The sequence below is a fragment of the Apteryx rowi genome, unplaced genomic scaffold (genome assembly GCF_003343035.1).
Source record: "Apteryx rowi isolate R43461 unplaced genomic scaffold, aptRow1 scaffold_335, whole genome shotgun sequence".
NCBI classification, from domain to species: domain Eukaryota; kingdom Metazoa; phylum Chordata; class Aves; order Apterygiformes; family Apterygidae; genus Apteryx; species Apteryx rowi.
The window spans coordinates 534,498-557,111 of record NW_020449808.1 but is presented as its reverse complement, the minus strand read 5'-3'; the positions used below and the strand labels follow the sequence as shown (position 1 = coordinate 557,111).

Sequence of the window (22,614 nt, the reverse complement as noted above, 5' to 3'; positions counted from 1 at the left end):
GTACACAGATGTTATTGTACACAGTAAAGAGATAAACTGGTGTTTCACTTATGCAGTGAGGCATCAGTCATCAGATTCTGCTGATTAATGCCCAAAGAGGAATCATGTATAGCTACTTTGGTTCTTAGACTTATACCAGTTCCTTTTAAAAKACATCCTTACTTGTATTCTGCATTCCTCTTTTCTGCTTCCCTTCAAAAAAGTTCTTCTAATTATTTTTTTTCAGAAGGGACATTTTCTTCCCATTTTTTCCAACACACTACATTATTTAAAACATGTAAAAGCTGTAACTGCAACTAGGGATTAAAGCTCATTTCAGGGAGGATTTTGAAATTCCATTTAATTCCAATCCAATGTGAAAAGCAACAAATTTGAAATTCTTCAGCCAGAAGAATTCTTCCATGATATTGGGTGGTTGTGATGGTTCCAGAGCTGCAACTGCTGCCTGGCTGGCTCTCTGGGTTGCAGCCACGCTAGTAAGGAGCAGAGGGACAGAGCCRAGAGGAAATTAATTTGTTTTCCCTGCTGAGTTTGGGTGAAGCTTTGTTAGGACCAAATGTCTCCACAAAATATTTTGACTCTAGTGAACTGGGGCCAAAACGTGTTGTATATTTTTCTGAGCAGCATTGGCATTAGCAAGATTCCTTTTTTTGGTATTGCCATGGAATAGGTCTAGCTTTATATRTTTTTGATTGGTATGAACTATTTCTTTTTTATCTGCTCGTGAACTAGCTTTTACCTCATGCACTATCCTTTTTAAATATTTTTCAAACAAATGTTGGCTTTTCACCCATTTCAACAAATCCAGTCAAAATAATATTCTGTTCTAATTTTCCTGATATGAACATTTTCACACCAGTGGTATGTGCATAACCAACTGTTGTAATAAATCTACTGACTTTCTGGTACATCATGTGTTATAGGAGACGCAGACTGATGAAACAGAAAAATGGATGTAAGATCAATGAAGAGAAACAAAATACACTGTTGATAGCTGATGAGAAAATCTTGAACATGTTTAGATAAATAAACACTGATATAAAAATGCAGTTTAAATGCCAGAGAATGTTAATTACTTACAGTTTAATGAGGAAATTAATTAAGGCACAGCACAAGTACAAAGTAATAATGCCTCTTGTTTTTCTCAGTAGATAATCCATAGCTTTGAAGTACTGAGAAAAGCCAAGCTTCAGACATACAGGGCTTTTTATAAGACCTAGTATTTCATGTAGAAGCGAGCTGTGGACACTTATTGAGAAGAAAGTTAGCTTCAAAAAGGAACTACCAAGAATAATTTGGAACCATAAGAAAAATAATACATGTGTAAAAAAARTCTAATAAGGAAGTCAATGAAGAAAGTGGTACCTGTAGTGAAGTCCCAGCAACATAAGTAGGCTGGACATGTAATTAGGATGATGAAAGACTCTTCCGATTATCTTCTGAGAGGTTAGCTCCCTATCTTTTGACCTCATGGCCRAGGAAGATGGATAATATCAAGCAAAATGTATAATTTCTTGATGTGAATTATCAACAACATGAGAAAAATAGTCTTGGCTAAAAGTTTGGGGTAACTGTGAGAAAGGCCAGTGGCCCTTAGGATCAGGGAAACTGTAACRGTGGTGTCGTGCATATACTCCACAGTTGGATGTTTTAAATATCCTAGCTAGGAAGGATTCTATTAATCTATCCTAAATGTGATGCTCCTTCTTAGTATATTGTCTAGAGATTTTTCCAGTATACGTTTGGCAAACAAACAGTGAGTTTCTACCATTGTTCCTATATAATCTGTGTATTATAATCTGATCAGTCCTGGTATAAGGAAATTTTATTTTTCAGCCAGATACTTTCCTTTCCATAGATGTATCATATTCTTGCTAATTATAGTCAAATGGATAAAAGAAAAGCAGAGGGGGAACAACCAAGGGAAGTATCAGTGGCTGCCTGGGAAAGAGTCCCAGACACTCTGTTTACAGTAACATTACATTCCATAAAAAAAATATAAACAGCAAAATACGAATCTACAAGACTTATTCACAAATTGTATTATTATAGACTGAAATGTTAAAGTCTTTTTAATTCATGCTGTTACATGTTCTGTTTAGTCTTACAAGCATCTTCAGGGGAATGCAGATTCATATAAATGGAAATATATATGCAAATTAATCATGGCTCTTGGATTCAATACAATTTGACAGCGCAGTCATACATTGCCGCTCCATTTATATACAGGTCCATTTATATAGTATTAGCAGTAGGTTAGTKGGTTAATTTCCAAAAGTCTTTCATAGGTATCATCACAATGTTTATTTATCAGTTATATGAACTGAGTCATCATTTATGGAAAAGTTAATTTCTGGATCTTCCTACTTATTGCACTCAATTGTCTGTTTCTTTATTGTTTGTATTGTTCTTTCTAATGTTTTTGCTCATCCTTATGTTTCACAAAAAAGAACAGGATGAAAAATTCTTTGYCTGCAGTGTTTCCAGGATAGATCAAGCTGCCCTAATTTTCATTTGGAATTTCTTGCTGTCCTAGACTGTGCACTTTCTTCATGCACTATTTTAAATACTAGTAATTTTACTATTAAGTAGTAGTAAATTACTATTACTACTTAGTAGTAGAATAATTCTAATACTCATTAATTATTTCATTACTTATGTATTAAGTCTAGTGTTATAATGTCAGGAGGCCATGAGCTGACCAATGCACAAATATAGAGGATATGTTGTAAACTTAGAACACCCAGATTTACAATCCAAAAGCCTAAGATGAACAAATAACAGGAGAAATGACTGCAACATGCAGCCTGAGCTGCAGTTTCTCAGCTATCATATTGGCTCTGTGTTGGGAGTTTTTTAACTGAGTGTTGTTCATTACTTATAACTTTCAATCAGAGTTTTGGGAAGAAGAGAGATGTGCCCAAGTGAGAAAAATGAAGGAAAATAGCTGGAGAAGCTTTAGAGGCTTCTGGGTCTGCCCAGGGCTGGTTCCTTGGTCCAGAGCACCAACACCATAACTTAGCAGACAGCGAAACACACCCTGCCATGCTGTCCAGGACCATATCATCCCTGGACATGTTTACACATCAATCGAGGGTGATTTCAGTTGATTATTTCTGCAGATTAGTCAAACTAGTAAGCTCCAGTACTGTTAGCAACAAAGGTGCTGTTATTTAGGCTTAACTGAAGGCTTTACCTAGGACCCTGTGTATATTCTTGGTGGATTCTTGGTGGCTGAAACTCGAGTTGCTATTGCTTAGCAGCTGTTGCTTTCTAACCAAATTAAAGTTGCATGTGTTATAATCATTCTTTATGGAAAGACACATGATATGGAGCAAGTGTGTGTGTGTCAGAACACAGGGCTGAAGGAGGTGGACAGAAGCAGCTAATCAACACRTGGGAGAGTGGGAAATCTACAGAAATGATCTTAACGGCATAACATCCAGGAGTCCCTGCTATCACTACCTATATGATGCAGTAAACTTTTGCTGATATAATAATGTGAATTCTAATGTAATTTTAATTTCTGTCTACACTAGTGAAAGTATCCCACCAAACTATGTTCAGTTCCATTTTTTCAAAGGTGTCAAGCTTTAGTCACTGATAATTCCCTTTTATCCATAAATCTGAAAACTTTAGATAAAGGTCAATGGAGAGAAGACCCCTTCTCCTATCTGCATTTTCTGGAATGAGCTATAAAGCAATACCCTCATATTTATGTATTTGTGTGCTGCATTTGATGATAATGCAAAATAAGTACAGAGGATATGCAAACAGTTACTTGTCTTCTTTGGAGGGCTGAACATTTGCTTGAATGAACAGAAAAGAATTTTCCACTATCACAGGAATTTTCAGGATAGTGAGTTTTCAGAATTGCAGCAAAATTGAAACTTTTTTTTTCCTCATGGGAAGTAAAAGAGAGATATGGCCACTGGTGGCAGTATGGGAAACCTAAATACATTCTTCTGCTTTTTATAATTTAGATAGGTCAGTTTACTAGACTTCTGAACAGCTGAATCAATCTCCCTGTGCCTTAATGAATATTTACTAATTTAAACTAATTTGAACAGCTCCAAGCAGAAGAAACTAGAAAAGATAACGCCAGAAGATTAAGATTCTTAAAACACTTGATCAGGTTGTGAGGGACTTGCTTTCTAACCCTAAACCTGACCTAGATAAAGCAACAGCTGACAGCTGCTTCTCCTAGGCTCTGAATCAATGTAAAAATCAGCAAGTTCTTCTAAGGCAGATTTCCTTCCTTCTTTGACTGGAAGCAGAAGCTTTCATCAAAATGGATATATTCCTGMAAAAAACACTTAATTCTCAATAAGTTGATATTTTCCTGGAATAGCAAAAAACAGCTTTACTTATCTATCCATCAGGGAATAAGAGTCATGTGAAAATTTCTCGTGAAGTCAAAGAAGGTGGGATATATACAGTATGGCAAGCTCAGGAGTTATGTTTTGAGTAAGAGATTGCTGTTGTGTGTACAGTGCAAAGCACAGCCATTGGCACTCCAAGAGGTAATCATATACACTGATGTCCTCTAGGAGATGATTTCACACTTAAGAACTATGGGAGCAGCAGGCAACTTTAACCCGCTAGAAGCTTTCGGCACTAGAAAGTCATTCCTCTATGGGTGATGTCATTTTGCTGTAATTAGTTTTAACTGCTGCCACTTTCACTCAGTCATGTTCTAACAATCATGTATAAAAATGTGGTGTGTTTTCAGTGACTTTGGCATTTTTCTTTGCTCTGACTCAAAATAAAGTTTAACCAACTGAAGGCCTTGTGTGAACAGACTGCATAATTCTACTCAAACTAGCTTTTTGCTCAGAGTCCAGAGGATGAATGCAAAAAGTTGTATTGCTTACAAAACAAAACCATTAGTAATCATTAAAGCAGCAGTCAAATGCAAGCAGCATTACAGCTGCATAAAAAATGGAACTGGAAGCCAAACATTACTACTAATCACTGCCATTGTCCTGAAAAAGCAGAAATTAAGCACTGGTTTAAACCCATTTGAAAATCCATTCCTGGGAGACCGAATTGCTAAAAGTGTGGAGGTCTTACTCATGGATTTCTGTAGAACAAAAACAGCTTTGCATTTTGAAACACTCGCAAATGTCCTTAAGAAATGCAAGACTGATAGCATAGGAACCATGTCCAATTACACAGGTGAGCAATGGCTATGTGGAGGCAGGATTCCCAGTGCTGTCTTGCTGATGTGATTTGACTCCGACAGGRTGAGAACCTGAGAAGCTGACAGGTTGTTTTATTCCCCTTGCCCTTTYATTCTGAGACAACAAAGAGTAGGCAAAAGTTTTTTAGTGATGGACACCTTTCCTCTGGGAATTGACAGAATTTGCTAATTCATTTTCAGCCAATGAGTTTGTCACCACCAGCCCAGGCTTGATTGAGCAATGCATCAGAAATGAAAAATCTCAATATTCCATTTGCAGCTCCCTGACCTTTCTGGTGGCCCCATTTATGGCTTCAAATAAACAAAGACATGGGGAAGCAAAATGGGCCTAACAGCAATTACTTGTTTTCCTTTTGTAATGTGAGCTTGAAGACTCTTATACAAACCTTTTTTCTCCTTCCCCTGAAAAGGAATCCTTTAAAAGCAATCATAGCTAAGATACTGCATGAATGTTTATAACATCACAGTAAATAGCAAATGTTTATGGATGTCCCAATTATTAAAGTAAGTCTGTGACAAGGACTGATCCCAATTGAAGGACATTGTGCTCAAGGTAACATTACTGTCCAAAAAGTAGCTGTAAAATTGATGATGGGTTAGTGCCATGTATATTTAACATCTGTGATTACCAGATCAAAGTAAGGGCCCTGCCCACCATTAACTTACTTTAACTTAACAAGTTACCATGTKTCTGCTGAGCCATGGTAACTGAACTTGTTTACACTGTTATCTTATAAGCAAATACGAGCTAATTCCAGGTAGTGTTACCCCCAAGCTGTGGTTTAGCTAAACTGATTTACCTTAACAGGCAGGTGGATAGTCACACCAGAGCTGATATGCTGAAACAYGTTAAACCATCAATATCTGATCAGGTGTCTAAGTCCATATCTTTAAACACATTGTTTCCTTGAATTTGTCCACTGTGTGAGGTCCTCCAAAGAGCAAGCTGGGTGTAATCCTGACCATGCATTGTCAGCAGGGCAAGAAAAGGCCAAGCTGACATCTGTCGAAAGTGCATCGTGTATTACAGAYATGGGAATAAAAAGAGCCCAGGAAAATGCATAACGTCAGTGACTTTGGCTCTGCACAGGTKCAGGGATTTGCCTGGGTACGGATCTTAATGAGAAATTCTGCAGGTGAATGCTGAAGATCTGAAGATCTGAAACCTATCTTCCTTGTATAACTCAGGCAGGACTAGCAATACCTAAATATGGAAGAAATTTAGGTTTGCCCCCCACTGTAGGAGCTACAAATGTAAATGCAGATAGGGAGGTGACCTGCAAAATAACATCTTGTTGAGAAAGCAAAAATGTGTGTTCTGTTTCTCAGTTGCTTTGTAGCTAATCACAACAGCCTGGCTTAATGTCATTTGGCTTTAAGCCCTGAGCTGAGGAAGGAGGTGCTGAGCCTGGCTGCCCAGCTCTCCCTTGGGTCYCTGGTGGGGGGCTGCGGGTGAGCCACAGCTCCCCGTTTTTCTCCACCGGCAGTAGAAGAAGACCAGGCTGCCCCAGGCTCCAAGGTGCCTCAATGAAAAGCCCAGGAAATGAAATGAAAATTCATTTCTTTAGGTGAGAGCAATCCAACTAACTTTAGTATTAAGCCTCAGTGCTGAAGAACTGGCCAAGCATTTGTACAAAATCCTCAGCATTGTTTCTGCCCATCTGCAATACACAGCTTATCATTTTGCTTTCCGATTGCCCTGATCACATGTGGAACTGATTCTCCCTTGCCTTCATTGCTGTTTGTGTCATAGGGAAAGTCCAAATAATTCAGCAGCTGCACAGATTGTGGTAAGATGGCACAGCTAACGAACAGGTTCATCTCAACTCCAGTAAAATTGGATTTAAAATATAATGTGTCAGTGTGTCTGTGTATCCTAAATAATCACAGAAGTTCTTCCTGTATTGCACAGCTTCTAGAGCAACCGGAGAGACCTGAGGAGGGTTGCACCCACTGTGCAGTGTGCTAAAGATGCATTAGTGAGAGCTCACTGTGAAGCAGCTGGCAGAAGCCTTTTCTTTGTAAAATGCAACCTTCCTGAAGCTGAAACTGTTTGTGGGAAAAGAACAGTTCCAAACAAATTCCTACTTTAAGGAAAAATAAGAAAAAAAGATTTTCAATTGTTGAAGCACACCGTTTTGACATTTTCAGAAGCTCCATTTTTCCAGCTTGAGTGTCTGTTGCTTCACATTTCATGTAACTTGTTGTGAAAAAAGTCTGTACTGAATGGAATTCTTTTGCAAATATAAAAGTTTCTCTCATTTCAGACTTTAACTTAACAGTTTTTTTCCTTTTTTTAGTTTAATTTKATCCCAAATTGTTTTTTTGTTTATATTTTAAAATTGCTGTTTTCTTTGCTTATTTTGATTAGTTGTGGTCCCTCATTAAAGATCTTGTAGTATAAGTAACAAAACAGAGCATATAGTTGGGAGCCCACGTGCATGTACAAAATAATCAGGAGGGCCTTAGCCAGTGACRTATTACTTGCACATATTACATACCCTTTGTATTGTGGCTGAGGTCAGATGTACAGGAAAGAGAGAAGGAAGAACAGAAAATAAATAAAAGATTTGGGGGGAGAGCTAAAAGGAAAAAAATAGAAAAAAATAAAACAAAGGTCTGAAGGAGATGGAAAAAAGAGGGATATGGGAAAAGGGAATTATTTGCATATGAGAATAATGAAAGGAGTCAGGGGAGAGAGCAGGATTTGCCTTACAACAGCACTGAGAGGGTTTGGAGGTAATGACCAATCACTAGAGAAAGTTTGAGGGATCAATTTGAGATGCTGATCATAACTACTATGAAAACACAGGACAAAGAAATGAGGTATCCTGGTCCAACAGCCTATTAGAGTTGCTCTGGTACCCTGAATGATTTGGGGAAGAAGCCTTGTTTTGGTTATTGCTGTTTTTCAGAGGGAAAAGTGGCTTGTTTAAAAGATACTTTCATTCCCCATCTGCTTAAATTGCCAAAGAAGCTGCATATTATATCTTATGTAATTGTCATATTTATCATATTTAATATTTATCAAATTAAAAACTGTGAGCTCACTATGAGTCATACCACCCTAGCATTTACATGTTCAGAGAAATCCTCACCAAAGTGACTTGGATTTTACAAAATATGAATGAACATGTTTGAGCTCTCCTTCTGCTCCCATTTCCACCATTTGTGTTCAGGATAACCCACACTCATCCCGTCTCTGGTAATATAAAGCTTCATCATCTAATGTCAAAAGGCCTTACTGAGGGTTTACACAGCTGCAGCTACTGATAGCTAATTTCAGTTTTCACTGGAACTGCTGACTGTGCCCTCATACCCCAACAGGGTCAAAGTTTTTTCATATTAAATTTCTCCTGCTTTGGTAAACCAGTGATTACTATGACTCGTCATATAGCCCAAATCATTGTGACAAATTCAGTGGTCCTCTAATGTTAAAAGATCATATTTATTGAGCATCTGAAAGACAGAGATAGTACTCAAAGTAAATGAATATTCCTGTGGACCTTTTGCACTACTGTGAAACAAAGCTGTAAAAACAGAATGCCATGATCTGCTAGTGATAACCGTTGTATTTTTTTGTGTTTCTTACCAAACAGTACACTATGGGCATATTGTTTCTCTAATTTTAACCTGAAAACTGAAAGGTTACAACAGACATGTTGTTCTGCCAAACATAATTTAACATGAGAAAGCTCAGTCATTTTTAAGGAGAGCATCTTAAAGATATGTTTTTTCCTCAAAGTTGATGCTAAATATATGAAATAAACTAATTGTATCTACAGTTTTGTTTTTTTTTTCTTAAAYGTCTGTTTCATTTTCCACGCATATACACAGGATAGGAAGAAGGTGATGAAATACCTACATCTACTGAGTAAGACAAAGACCCTGGATTTTCCCTTCACAGACTGGGGAGATCCAGGGATATTTTATGTATTACTAGGAAAGGTGCAATCCCAAGTTTTTGACTTTTTCACTCCTCTCTCACTACTGCACTTTGTCCTATGCTTTTCCTGGAATTCATCCTCATTTTAGTCTCTCTCAAATACTTTTCTCATGTAATTTCTTCAGGTATTTTAATAGACTAAGTAAGCATTTTATCTGTCTGGCAGCAAAATGAAGTCTCAACAGCTGCGCAAAATCATTCAAACTGTATTCCTGACCTGCATTTTCTATTTACTCTCTGGCAAGACCCAAGATTGACTTCTTGAACCTCCTCAGGTGTCTGCTGTGAAGGCAGCTGCCTGTCTATCCAAGAATGTCACAGTGGGTGGAAGATAAATGCATAGAAAAGGCTGCTGCCCCCTTCTACCTCGGGGGAGAAAGAAGGACAGGTGCTGAAGAACTTGAACCAGGCAGGAAGAGCTAGAGATTTTGCTGGAATATCCAGAAGTCTTTGGCTCACTGAATAAGSGTCATTATTCACAAAAATTAGCTAATATATTCTTTAATTTTCCCACTCTTTTTAATATGAAAGATTTGAGATTTCTCTCACAGATCCTGAAAAGCAATAAAAGGTATAAATGGCTCTTTGAGGAGCTTGACTCAATCTTTCAGCTGTGAAAAATCAAGGAAGAAGAGGCTTTTAGGAATTTTGTAGGCTGTTTGAAGCGCATGATCATACAGAGCCATGTCTGAATGCAGTGTGTTATTGCTGGCTCTCTCTTTTTGCTAGCAGACATTTGTTAATTTTGATAAGGAAAGAAACAGGTATTTAACTGAATTGGTCATTTATATTCCAGAATGACTGCAAAATGAATCTACTCTAACACTCTGCAACATTATTCAACACCTTTTACATTTATTGCCTGAAGGAGGGCAGGGAAGAGGGAGAAGAACTTGCAGGTCTCCGGGGTAAAATGATAAGGGAGCTCTGAAAGGTTTCCAAGGAACAAAGTGACGCTGGCTGGCKAGAAAAGGCTGCTCTGGGGAACCAAAGCCTTTCAGGGTGATCACCRCAGTATTGCTAAGGCAACCTGGATTTTGTAGATGCCTTTCAGCTGCCAATAGCTGGGAGGGGAGAGTTGGTGCTGCCAAGGCCAAAATGACCCCCTGACAGGATTGGTGATCCCCAGCAATATATTTCATTTTACGCTTTTTCAGAGATAGGACCTCAGGGACACAGCCAGCTTCCTCTGCTTGATTTAATAGGCTGTGTGCCTGGCTAGTTTCTCTGATAGCTGAGGCCTGGTTTCACAGACCTGGAACTATGTTATATAAAAGYGGACAGACTGGATGAAAGCAAGAGACCAGAATTTCCTCAGTTTTGCTCTTCTGGGAGTGGTGGGGTGTTGTTTGTTTGTTTGTTTTTAGTAGTCTTGGTGTAACCTGAGCTAAGTAAAATGCTGGGTCTCTTCAATATTTATTAGAAAAATATATAAGAGAAATGTTCTTGTGTAAGGGGAAAGCCAAAGAAATTGTCTCTCTTGGGCACAACTTAAAATGAATAATGAATTCTCTGAGTTATGAAATGGGCAGATGAAAATATTACAGAAAAATAGAAAACAAAGCAGGGAACAACATCATGCYACTGGGAAAAGCCCATGCCGCTGGAAAAACCCATATCATAAAGCTGTTTGTATTTCTGACTGCTGTATCTGAAAATGATAATAGCAGAGCAACAAAAATGTACAGAGAAGGGTGAGAAGGATGATGAGAGGTTTAGAATGGCTTCCCCRTGATAAAAAGCTACATAGATTGATTCCTCAGTTTGGGAAAGAGAAGACTGAGGCAGGGATATGATAGAGGTCTACACAATATAGGCAAAGTGAATAGGGATCAGTGATCCATTATTTTTCACAACAGAAGAAGTAGGGGCACCTAATTACATTATCAGGCATCCTGATAAACAAAACAAAACAAAAAAGGAAATTATTTTTCAAATAATGCATAATTAAATTGTGAGGTGCATTGGCACAGGATGCTGTAGAGGCTATCAGTATAAATGGGCTCAGAGAAGATTAGATGAATCCATAGAGGATGGATCCATTGGTGGCTATTAAAAACAATGGTCTAGATTAAACTTCTGTCTCAGGAAGTCCCTTAAGTGCYATTTGCAGGAAGCTGGAAAGGTATAGGCAAAGACGATTAAATCTATGTATTTGCCCTGTCCCTGTCCATGTTCTTTCCCACAGCATCCACTTTGGGCCAGTGCTAGAGCCAGCATACTGGGATAAATGGATCTTTGTTGGAGCCATCAGGGACATTTTTCTGTGTGTGTAAGAAACCGTAAGAACAGAAAAGAGGTGGTGATTAGAAAAATAAAAGCAACTTAATTAAATAGTATCTTCCTCTTACCGTTAATGCTTTACCAYTAATGTTTTTCAGACAGGTCTCTTGCAAAGGAAATCTCAATAACCTTAAATCTCCTAATATCATCTTTAATTTTTACTTCAATCAGAATTTACCCAGCCCTGCTGTGCTTCTGTGTATTTATTGCTTATCATCATGCTATCAAAATTCGGCACAAGAATATTCTACTATTCGACAATACTGCCACCTAGGCTACATCTGTAGTAGTAAATTACAGTGCCAAGATAAAGGCTTAAGGAATTTGATTATTTATAATGTTTGTAACAGAGGTCCCTGGCTTAGGTTTGACCTTGGCCGACTAATTTTCACTCTCCCAAACAATTCCCAGGCTTGATTTGTGAATTAACATTATTGGGACCATTCCCAATAACAGTTTGGATGGAGCCAGCCTGTTCTGGAGGGCATGGCAAGACCGTGTTGGCCTCATGGCCAGAGAACAGCCCCTCCCCATGCCTAATTTACAATATGGATGTAGCAATGTTGATCAGATGGGAACTCTTGCAGATCAGGTGGGAAAAAAAAGGAGTAGGTCACACAAGTGACATTGGCCTCRCGGGGAAAGCCTGAACCATTGCCATCTCTATCCATTGATAGCTTGAACCATTGCCATAGCTATCTCCCAGGAGGGATAAGTGGGCCATAATGGTGCCCAGGCATGTATGCATCTGGTCATTTCCCCTAGAGCAGGATCAGAATACTAACAGTTCTCAGTGATACATGTCACAGCAGACTTGGGAGATCTTTAGGTAGGGCCAAAGATCACCTATAGGAAAAACTTTAATTGGAAAGCAGGCTAGTGGACTTTGAGCTATATAGACTGTCTTTCAAGATCCCCATAGTTCCCTCCCTTTTTACCCAGTATGATTTCTAGTCTGGAAGAGGCAATTTGGTTTTCTCTGATCATGGATTGATATGGTGATACCACTGTATTCATACTCTGGACACATTTTATGCTTGGTAATTATGTGATCAAATAAAGTTGCACCTGCTGTTTAATCCAGACATTTTAGTGCCTGTGTTTTCTTTCATCTGTTGTCAGAGTTAATATGCCAGGTGCTATATAAGACACAAATAAAAGAACAACAGCTACCCTAGGGAGCTTACAGGCTAAAAGAAAAACACACATATGGGCAAAATGCAGTGGGAGGTYCAGAGGAGGCTGATAATAAATAAATTAAAATCCAATAAACTGAAAAGTTCAATATCAGTTCTAGTTCAGTCTTACTCTCATATTGTGATGGAGAAGGCAGTTAACTGATTATAACTCTTGCTGATGTGAGCCTTTTGAAGGATGTGAGCAACAAGTCCTCTGAGATTGGGGCCTATTTTGTGGATGGATGGGTTATTGAAGYGTGACTAGGAGATGGAAACGGTGTACCTGTTTATTACAGGCTGAGCAAATGGATAAGAAATGAGGGCCAACATAAAGGCATATCTTGGTGCAAGGCTTTGAAGGTGAGGACAAAGGATTTAAACTGACATATCAAACTCAAAGAACAGATCAAGAGGTTAAAACTGAGATAATAAAATCTGATGGATAGATGAGGTAATTATCAAGCTGAGGAAAAGAAGCAATGCCAGATGGCTTCTGTGCACTGACTGTCAAAATGCTCACTTAGACCACAGGCAAACAGTAGGGAGCAGGAGAGAAGAGAGAGTATCTCCATTAGCCTGTACAGAAATTTCACTTACTTGACCCAGAACATAAAGTAATATATCCCACTGATGCCTCAATCCAGTACCAAGCCCAACTCAGGCAACATGAGAATTGACCCCAAAAGATTAGCTGCATCTCCTTTACCCAAGTTTTATGTGGRTGTAATTCTGTGGCCTTCAGCAGTTTTATTTTGGCCTTGCATCGGACTGTAATCTATCTCCTATACAGAGAAAATCTGGGCAGAAGGCGTCATGCTACCTCTGTGCTTGTTAATGCATCACAACACTAGAGATGTAGTAGCCTCAGGGCTGGATGAGCACCCTGGATCTGTCATGCTGGTTCCAGCTCAGCAACTTCTTCTGATATTTCCAAGCTTAAGTCTGGAGAACTTTAGCTGAAGAAGCTTCTTATCACAGTCCTGAATATCATCTAAGCATTCTTGCCCTGGAATGCAAGACAAATCCTTCWGTTTTTAAAAAAGAAAGGGAGATATTAGATGTAAATGACAGTTTGTGCTTTCTCCATTATGAATATCAGAGCATCACCTTACTGTACATTCAGCTTTCACAGAAGCAGACATCTCTGCATTTTTAAAGGCTATAATTTATTGTGGCTATTTTTGATTTCTATTTAGACTAGTGATGGGGTAGTTTGTACATTTAGGAGGGATTTTAGTTAGTAATTGTTTCCCTTTTCTGCAGACTGTGTTCTTTACGTTGTTTAAAACCTTAAATTGTAAGTCATCCTATTTTCATAATCTCACCTTTAATTGCACTTCATTGCCCATCGAAACATTGCACACTAAGTCTACCATTTTCCTGTTAGGTCTACTGGTGTCAAACTTCCTACCAGTGGGGCCACCTTGAGCTGCAGAAAAGCTGAAATACTATTGATCTGTGAGACAGARGAGGTCAATGACGTGCCAGTGCAAGTATTTTATGCCACTTGAATTTTAGCATGTGTGCAAGAATTCTGTGATGATCTGCCTGGATTCATTACCATGAGATATGAAGGTTACTGCTCTGCTCATGAATGAAAGATATGCTTTTCATTTCTGTGGTCAATAATAAAAATGATAATTCCTAGGAAAAATGTAAGCTGAACAAACAAAGACCTTGTAGGCCTGTTGTTGAAGGAATAATATGACTTTGAAGTACAGTTCAACCTCACACAAAGATTGTCTTTGTAATACCACAAGAGCCACTGAGACTTCAGATTAATTTATACTTCATAAGTGGAGGATACAAAATTTGAATCTCTTCAAGGGCTGAAAGAACTGACACTAGCCTTTTGAAAAGACTGTCTAAACAATGGGTTAGTGATGTGAATAGGTATAGACATAAAATATAAAGAAATAAGAAATCTTTCTGCTTAGGAAGTAAACTAATCGCTAAGAGCTACTCATATCCCTCATCGCAGATTCATAAATCTAAGTATATCACATGGGAATTTTAAATTCCTCTGAAACATTTGCGATTGACCCTATTCAAAACAGAATACAGTTCTTTTGCAGGATGGTAATTCTACCTTTCTTATGCTCTTTATAGTCTTTTATAGACAACAGCCTCACTGACATTAACAAATGTTTTCATATAGGATAGCTATGAGAAAGAAAAGAATTATAATCCTAATTTTACACCTGGATAATTGAGGCAAGAAGAGATTACTGAGAATTGATACAGGAATCTTATGGCAAAGTCAGAATCTGACTCATGGATCCAGCTACATGGCTTCTTTCTTTGATATGGAAAGTTATTTTTCTTTTTTATCTCAAACACATAATGCCCTTAAAGATTTAGTCTATTTTAGTCTATCCCTAAAACTTTATCCTAGTTTTGGGCAGAATCTGTGAGAATAATGCTGACCTTGAAAGGGAGAAACCATTTTATGCATTTTATTTTCTACAGATCATTTTATAAATGTTTTTGAATACATGTGCATTATGTAACTTTGGAATAACTCAATAGCTTCTTTTTCAGAAATACAAGACTACTGCTTCAATGTAAAGCTTTGTTATTATGAAGTAATCAGTAACTTCTCCAAACTATTTACATGAATCTAAAGGCTGCTTCAGAACATGTTTTGCTATGTCTTCCACTTAATTTGTTACTCCTGTGCAGCCAAATTAGAGGCTCCACGTATGAGTTATACAATATAGGCAGATCATGTGAGCAAAGTCTCCATGGAAACTGCCTAATTTGTGCTTTTATTTAATTAGAGTTGTCCATTACCTCTCCAAATGAAATTTAATTTGAATTCATGTCAGTCATTTTTAAAATTGTATATGACTTTTTATCCATCATTTAACTAGATCTCTAGTAGGCTATATTTTAGCAGAGTGAGTTTACTTGACAAGTGAGTTTACAAATAAGATGTTTATTTGACAGCTCAGCTTTTCCAAATACCTTAACATACTCAGGATTTATTTTCTATGCAGTATCTATGCTATACTTTCCTTTGTTATCAATTCTTAACCTCAGGAAGTGTCAAAACCAGGAACAATTGTTTGAGAGTATCTACATGAGTATATTCAATCATTTCACTTGCTGTGAGATAATTGGAAAGAAATCCTAGTACAAAGAAAAAGTGCAAGCAAGACCAAGAAATATACAAAATGCACGTATTTTTGTTAAATGGAGCATTCAAACAGGCAAAACAGTRTGTCTGTTGTAAGCTGAATTACAAAAAGCAGCTTCTCTGACACAGTGATCGAGTTAGCCAAAAGAAGAGTTTGGGTTGGTTCAAACGTCTGTGAATGTCTGCCTTAGAATATGAGATACGTTTACTCATGTAAGTTATTTAGAAGTCACCTGTCTTCAGTCATGTACAACAAAAACATGGTCTGCAATACTTGATTTTGTCTTTCTCTGAACATATAGTGAGAGACTATGGATTCTTCCGTTCTTTCACCTTCTTTTGAGGGGGCTGGGCTTCGTAAGAAAGAGTACAACGTAAGGCTGTATATACTCAAACAACTTCCACTTGGCTGAGACACCAGAAGGCATGAAGATGAGCAAAAAGGCAAAAACATAGAAGAAAAAGTTAAAAATGCATTATCATATACTTATATGAAACACATTACTGTAATATTTTGTATCCTAATGTATGTATTCTCAAGCCATTCAATGTGACAAAGCAAAGCTGAAAAGAATGATGTAAAAGATGTTAAAAAAGGTGTTTATGAACATAAAAACACTAGCAAGGTGAAAAAGAGTGGTAAAATTAAAAAAACAAACATTCAAAAAACACTAGGAAAACAAGAAATAACAAGTGGCAAAAGAAAACAAATATTGCAGGTAACAGCACCCCCCTACAGCATCACAGTGTCGGAGATACTGAATGGTAAGAGGCGTCACTGGGCGGATTTAAAAACTAGTGGAGAGCTTATGTCTGGGTATACAAAAATACCAGAATTATTAAATAGCTACTTTGTTTCTGTCTTTTCAGAAGAAGAGGGTGGCGATCTGCTCAAGTCGGGCTTCAGTTTTCCAGGGACGCCAGAGGAGGAGCTAGGTACAGATATCATCTCTCAGATAACTTGTACTGCTTGTACACGCAGGGGCTGGATGCAGCTGTGGTGGGGATGAGGCAGGAGGCTGCTCTGGGGTACCCTTTCTTGCAAAGCCCAGAGCAAGCGTGGTGCCAGGCTGTATTAATGAGAGTGGCCAAAAAGCTCTCAGTCTAGTCCTTCCAAGAAATTCTCACCTGCTATATCAGGTTAGAGAATCTAAAGCAGAAAGGCATCAGATATCGATAACATCTTGGCAACTGAGAATTTGAAAGGAGGTGTTCAAGGAAATTACCAACTTTCCCTCTTTTGTCTTTTCCTTTTTATCTCATTCTCCAGATAGCATAACAATTGCAGAAGGAGTTTCCAATGTTACCTTTTAACTTTTTAAAAATAACAGAAGGTAAAAGAAACCAGAAACCCACAGAGCCAGTGAGTGAAATCTTAATATCTCTGTCTCCCAAAGCTATTAGTAAAGTGTCCCACTGGCTTCAGTGTAGCCAGATTTATACCTTTTAGGCTGTGCAAAATTGAATTTCTGTTCTTGGAATTTCATATTCAGATTGTCACTGTTTTATGTGAAATCCATCAAAATTTTGTTTTATGTGCAATTTCTTTTATGTGTTTTTTTGGAAGAGAAATATGGAAAATGGTTTCTGTGTGTTTTCTAGTTAAAGCTGCCTTTATTCGAGTTAAGGGTATTTAGAAGTTAGTGTAATTTAGGAATTTTTTTCTTCTTATACAAATGCTCAAGTTAATACATTGCAACAGTTTATTTTGTGTTATTATGGATATTTTTGCATTTTGACAGGAATATTATAAACTCTTACCCTGACCTTCAAGTTGCACATTGATAGGAAGATAAATCATAGTTGCTATATTAAGGGGAAGAAAAAAACAAAACAGTTTGAAGAAGGAGCGTGAATTCAGGCAGGGGATGTCATTGTGTTTAAATCATCTCTTAGAAAAGACTTTTCTAAAGCAATCAGTGTAGCCATGACTCAGTTACACTCAAGTCAGGAGATTCTGTAAACCCAAATTGTAAAGATATCTGTAATGGACTTGTATGTCTAATTGATATTAAAAACTAAGAGGAAGAAATCTATGGGATAAGTTCAGAATATTAGACAGAAGGATGTGTTAAGGAAGAGACTGAAGATCCTTTTGTAAGGATTACAAGCTTTGCAGTTTCTGCCTTCATTCTGCCTCAATTATAGCAGTGTAGGAGGGAAGATATGATCAAACATGAGGTTCCCTCGGGATCCCACAAATGAATGCTATGGAGGAGTCAATGAATGAGCTCCTTCTTGGACGTTTGTTCCTTTTTGCCTTGCTGCTTCACTTCACAGTATGTAGTACAGAGTTCAGATACCTTGGGTGAAATTCATCTCATCTAACAGTAGAAAAGCAGTTCAGATGTAGATGTCTAAACTGTAGGTATCTAGACTTCCTTTAAAGTCAAYGTAGAGTGAGACATTTCTAGGACATAGCTGATCTGACCTGTTTTAGAAGCCCATCTTAGGGTGATGAATTATGTTCTAGAAGTATGTCAAAGTTGTTTTCCTTCTGTTTGGTTGAGAAAGAACCCCTGCAAGATTTCTGAAGCAAGAACAAATAGTTTTTAGGTCAATAGTAGCACATGTTGGGTGACAGTAGCTAGAGGGGTAATGGAGCTGCATATGAAATAGGTAATCAAGAATCAATGCAAACATATATGCTAAACTGATTAATCATCCAGCATCCTGATTAGGAAAAAGCTTCAGGATTTGTCAACAAAAATGAGGAACAGGAAAGCAAATAACAAGAATAAAGTCTCAGCAACACTACAAAGAAACTAAGCTGTTTTAGCAAACTTCAGCTGTTTCCGGACAAAGAACAGAACAAAAGATAATATGCTAAAGGCAGGGAAAGGTCTATTCTTCCTCCTAAATTTTGGGTGCCTAGTGGAATCCTCCAAAAATAAATGCCAAAGCCCCCTAGATGATGAATGGAGAGAGGTGGATGCCTTTAATATTTCCAGAAGAAAATCCTACCTACCTGACTTGGCTGCCAAACTGCAAATAGCCAAAATAGGTGGACTGGRACCCATTCATAATGTCAAAACATATGAGGCCCATTCTCCCTTATAGAGAATCACTGTAATAGAGGAAGGAGCATACTATGGAAGAYGGAAACTGTGAAAACATCTACGAAAGTTTTGGGACAGTCAGCTAGGTTCAGTGTAGACAAACTCTGTAGCAACCACTGTACTAGTGATGAACACCTCTACAGACAGCTGCAACCTATCTGTCTGTCTGTCTGTCTGTCTCATGGTGTTGTGGTCCTTTACCTGAAGACTCGAGTTCAAATCCATGATCTGAACATGGACTTGAATTTCAGTGTTCCTTATCTTATCTTATTGCCCAAGATAAATGCTATTAGATCTATCTCAGTCTCCACTTTTTCCTGCTGTTGTACAGATATGAAGTTAGGTATTCATTGAAGAGAACCTGAACCTGGGTGGATGCTCTAGTCACTGCATTATAGAATTGGGCTCTATCTCTCTCTGTCCCAGAGACTATTTAATTATTTTGTATAAGCAGCAATAGCAGTCTGAAGAACTGCTAGAGATACCCATTCCTGAAAACCCTCAGAAAGGGCTTTCCTTGAGAAGTACAAGTTCTAATAATTACCCCAAGTAAAGGCAGAGCAGAGATGCTATTCTTTAAGGTAGCTCTAACTGCTGGGCCATTCATTATTTTAGTCTCTCATGCTTGCTCACTCTCCTAAGGCACTTCCAGTTGCAATCTCTCTGGTATTGAAAGATCTCTGGCTCCAGGCCCCTATTTATAAAATGGGTTTAATATTTCCTATTGAGGTTTCAGGGCTTTGGTGGGGATTAATTAATGTTTGCGCAGTATTTCACCAGGRTAAAAGTGCTGAATAATCACTAAATGATATTATTAATACAATGATCCACTACCTTAACTGGGAAAAGGTATCAAGAGACAGGACTGATCTCAATTCTGTTACATTATTGATTCTGTAAAAGTGCTCATCAGTTAATACAGGCAGAAATGCAATGGATTCTTTTTAAAAAGCTTACCCAAACATGCACACTTAGTCTGTGCTCAAGAACAATATTTCATAGTTTTTCCATTACCATTTGTTTAACAGAGATCACAGCCGTAAGTATTTTCACGGTTACAAGATTCACACTCTTGCCTTGATCTGCAACAACAAGTCCTATTCTTTTCACTAGGAATGTAGAAAATGAGCAACTTGACAAAGGTAGCAGAACATAGTAATAAGAGCAAGAGACCTGACATGCTGCATGATCTCAAGCAGCTCACTCTAAGTCTCTGAACCTGCAAACTGGAGTTCTGAAAGCTTTCTTACATCTAGTGGTTAAAATAACTGGACAATGTAACATATTAGGGAATAAGCATTCTCTTTACTGTACAAATTGGAAATTCCTCACAGCCTTACTTCCTTTAGGCATGTATAGGGTAAAGCAACAATTTGATTTGAGTGTCAAAAATGAATAGTGTAATCTTACCAAGTGACATATGGAAAATGTGCCATGCTTAAATGTTATTAGAATAGAAAAAGAAACATTTGAACAGGGAAGATGGGCTGAACTTTTCCTTAAGACTGATTCCTTTCTGTAGGTAGGAAAGGCATTTATTTCACATGAGTTTAACACTTGGCAGCTTTTTGTTTTAGGCAAAGAATCAGAGAACTTGCACCTAAAAGCTTTTGTTTTGATAAATAACCGTTTTGTCWTCAAGAAAGGAAAGGATATTGAGTTGGTGTGAAGGAAAAGGTTACAACCCATAAAATGAGCTGCAGTTACTAATAATGCTATTAACCTGCCCTAATTGCAAAAAGTAAACTCTGAGGGAGTTTAAGGGCAGGTTACAAAAATGTTTTTTTTTATTTCACAGTTATTGCAGGCATGCTTTTGAATAATTGGCACGGTTCAAGTGTCAGACACTAACTCATGGTTATTCAATCACTTTTGATTGCATGATCATGTCTTTATGACATCAAGTGTTGGGAAGAAGAAAGGACATAGCCTTTTCTGAAATTAAAAAATAAATAAAGGCCTGACTTTCCAGTTTGTCTATCTTTCTATCTAATCATCTAGCCTTCCTCAGTGCAGTCAGTATCTGAACGCTTATTGCACTTATTAATGCATTCCAGCTTCGTAACATGGGCATGACTTAAGAAATTTTCCCAAGAACAGACAAGAGTTGTCCGTGCCTCAGCCCACCTTCCCTCAGAGCATCCAGTGGTGGTGGGCTATTAAACAGCTGTAGACTCTGACTGGAGTTGATGGGACTTCGCTCAGATATAGGGGTTGGTCACACAGAATAAAATGCCACAGTGACACTTACCTCTGTAATTAACAGGCACAGTAACAAATACTTTATCTTAAATACTTTTATGGGCAGAATATAAGTTCAGAAGCCAGATGTTTCCCTGATTTTTGACACTAGCCCTCAGAGATACGGAAGTTACTTTCATTCCTACAGTATGGAGAACTGAGGCAGGGAGTCTGTAAGAGATATCTGCAAAGGCTAACTTTAACCTAGGGAGGCCAGGTTTTGTTTTTCATAGACAGCAGAGGTAGTCAAGCCTGTAAGTGGCCTTTGTCATCACTTCCCAGGGCCTTATCCTGGAATTCATGGTTGGTCAGGAAATCTTGAATGGAGGTCTCCCAAGTTAATGCCCTAACTGCTGGATTGTCCTTCTTCCACATAATAAAAATACAGAGACAGATGGTTTGGTAGACAAAGAACTCATTTAAACTTAAAAGTGGTTTTAAATACCCAAATATGTCTCTGTGTCATATTTGCTAATTGTGATTAGCTGGACGGATGCTGCAAAAAAATAGGCCTTTTTCTGTGAAGATTTGAGCATGCTTCTAAATAATTCCACTTCAAGTTCTTCCTTGTGCCTATACCAAGATATTGTAGTGTAGAAGTTTACTGATACAATGGTTGAGAGCACAGAAAATGTTAATAAAATAATGGAGTGTTTTTCAGAAAACCAAWTTTGAACTTTAAATTTCTTATAGTTATGCTTGAGAGCTGATTCTATGAATTACTCATTCAGTCTTAGAACAAAATTATGTCATGTGGACTGAGTGTCCTATATAAACATACTAAATATCCTGCATTTTAATTATAAGCTATTGGCAACAAATGCTTACTAACAATCTGCAGACCAGAAGCTATTTGTAAAAATTAAGCACCTCATAATGTCAGGTAAGTCTGCAAAAATCCCATTAGGCCCAAGGTCAATTCACAAACAGGAAAAGATATTTGTAGGATGTAAGATTAATCAAATACGTTATTTGTTATGAATTATTCATCTATTTCTACTACAGAATACAAAGGGGTTTATGCATTCATTTCTTTGCCAAGAAGCAAAGTATTTTTGGTCCAAATAATTTATGCATTCTGATCTGACTATGTAGCTGAGGAGGCTCTTAAATTCAGTTGAAGAGGAAATGTTTTTTTTCCAAACTGACAAACTTTGTCAGACTGTTAGACCACATCTTGAAACACTGCCTTCAGTATCTGCACTAGAACCTTTCCAAGGAAAAGAGAGATAAAGTGTGGAGAAGCTGAAAAAGCTTGAGTTATTTCACGCTTGGGATGTGGGATGTTAGCAAAGGAGGGACTTTCTCTCTCTCCYGTGCCCCAATGACCTCCACAGCACTTGAGTACATAGCTGATCTGCAATATTTACCTACCAGTAGAGTGGAAGGGCTCCAGCGGGAGATGAGGAACCAACTCAGCTGACCCTACTCAGCTGTGCTCACCTTCTTCACAAAGTGTCTTCAGTGTCTCCCCTTAAAGGGATAAAATGTACAGCCTTTAAAATGTATTCTCATGATAGGCAACTTAAATGATGTGCTGTCCAATTCCTTAGAGAATAAATTAC

At 37.9% G+C, this 22,614-nt stretch overlaps 1 protein-coding gene across 1 annotated transcript in view; it reads left to right on the top strand.

Annotated features, from left to right (window-relative positions):
* DLGAP2 (DLG associated protein 2) overlaps positions 1-22,614 on the top strand; it is a 386,085-nt gene that overhangs the window by 263,808 nt on the left and 99,663 nt on the right. Inside the window, exon 6 of the mRNA XM_026072046.1 lies at positions 16,620-16,685. Coding sequence (XP_025927831.1) covers positions 16,620-16,685 — 66 coding nt within the window. The remainder of the gene's footprint in view (positions 1-16,619; positions 16,686-22,614) is intronic.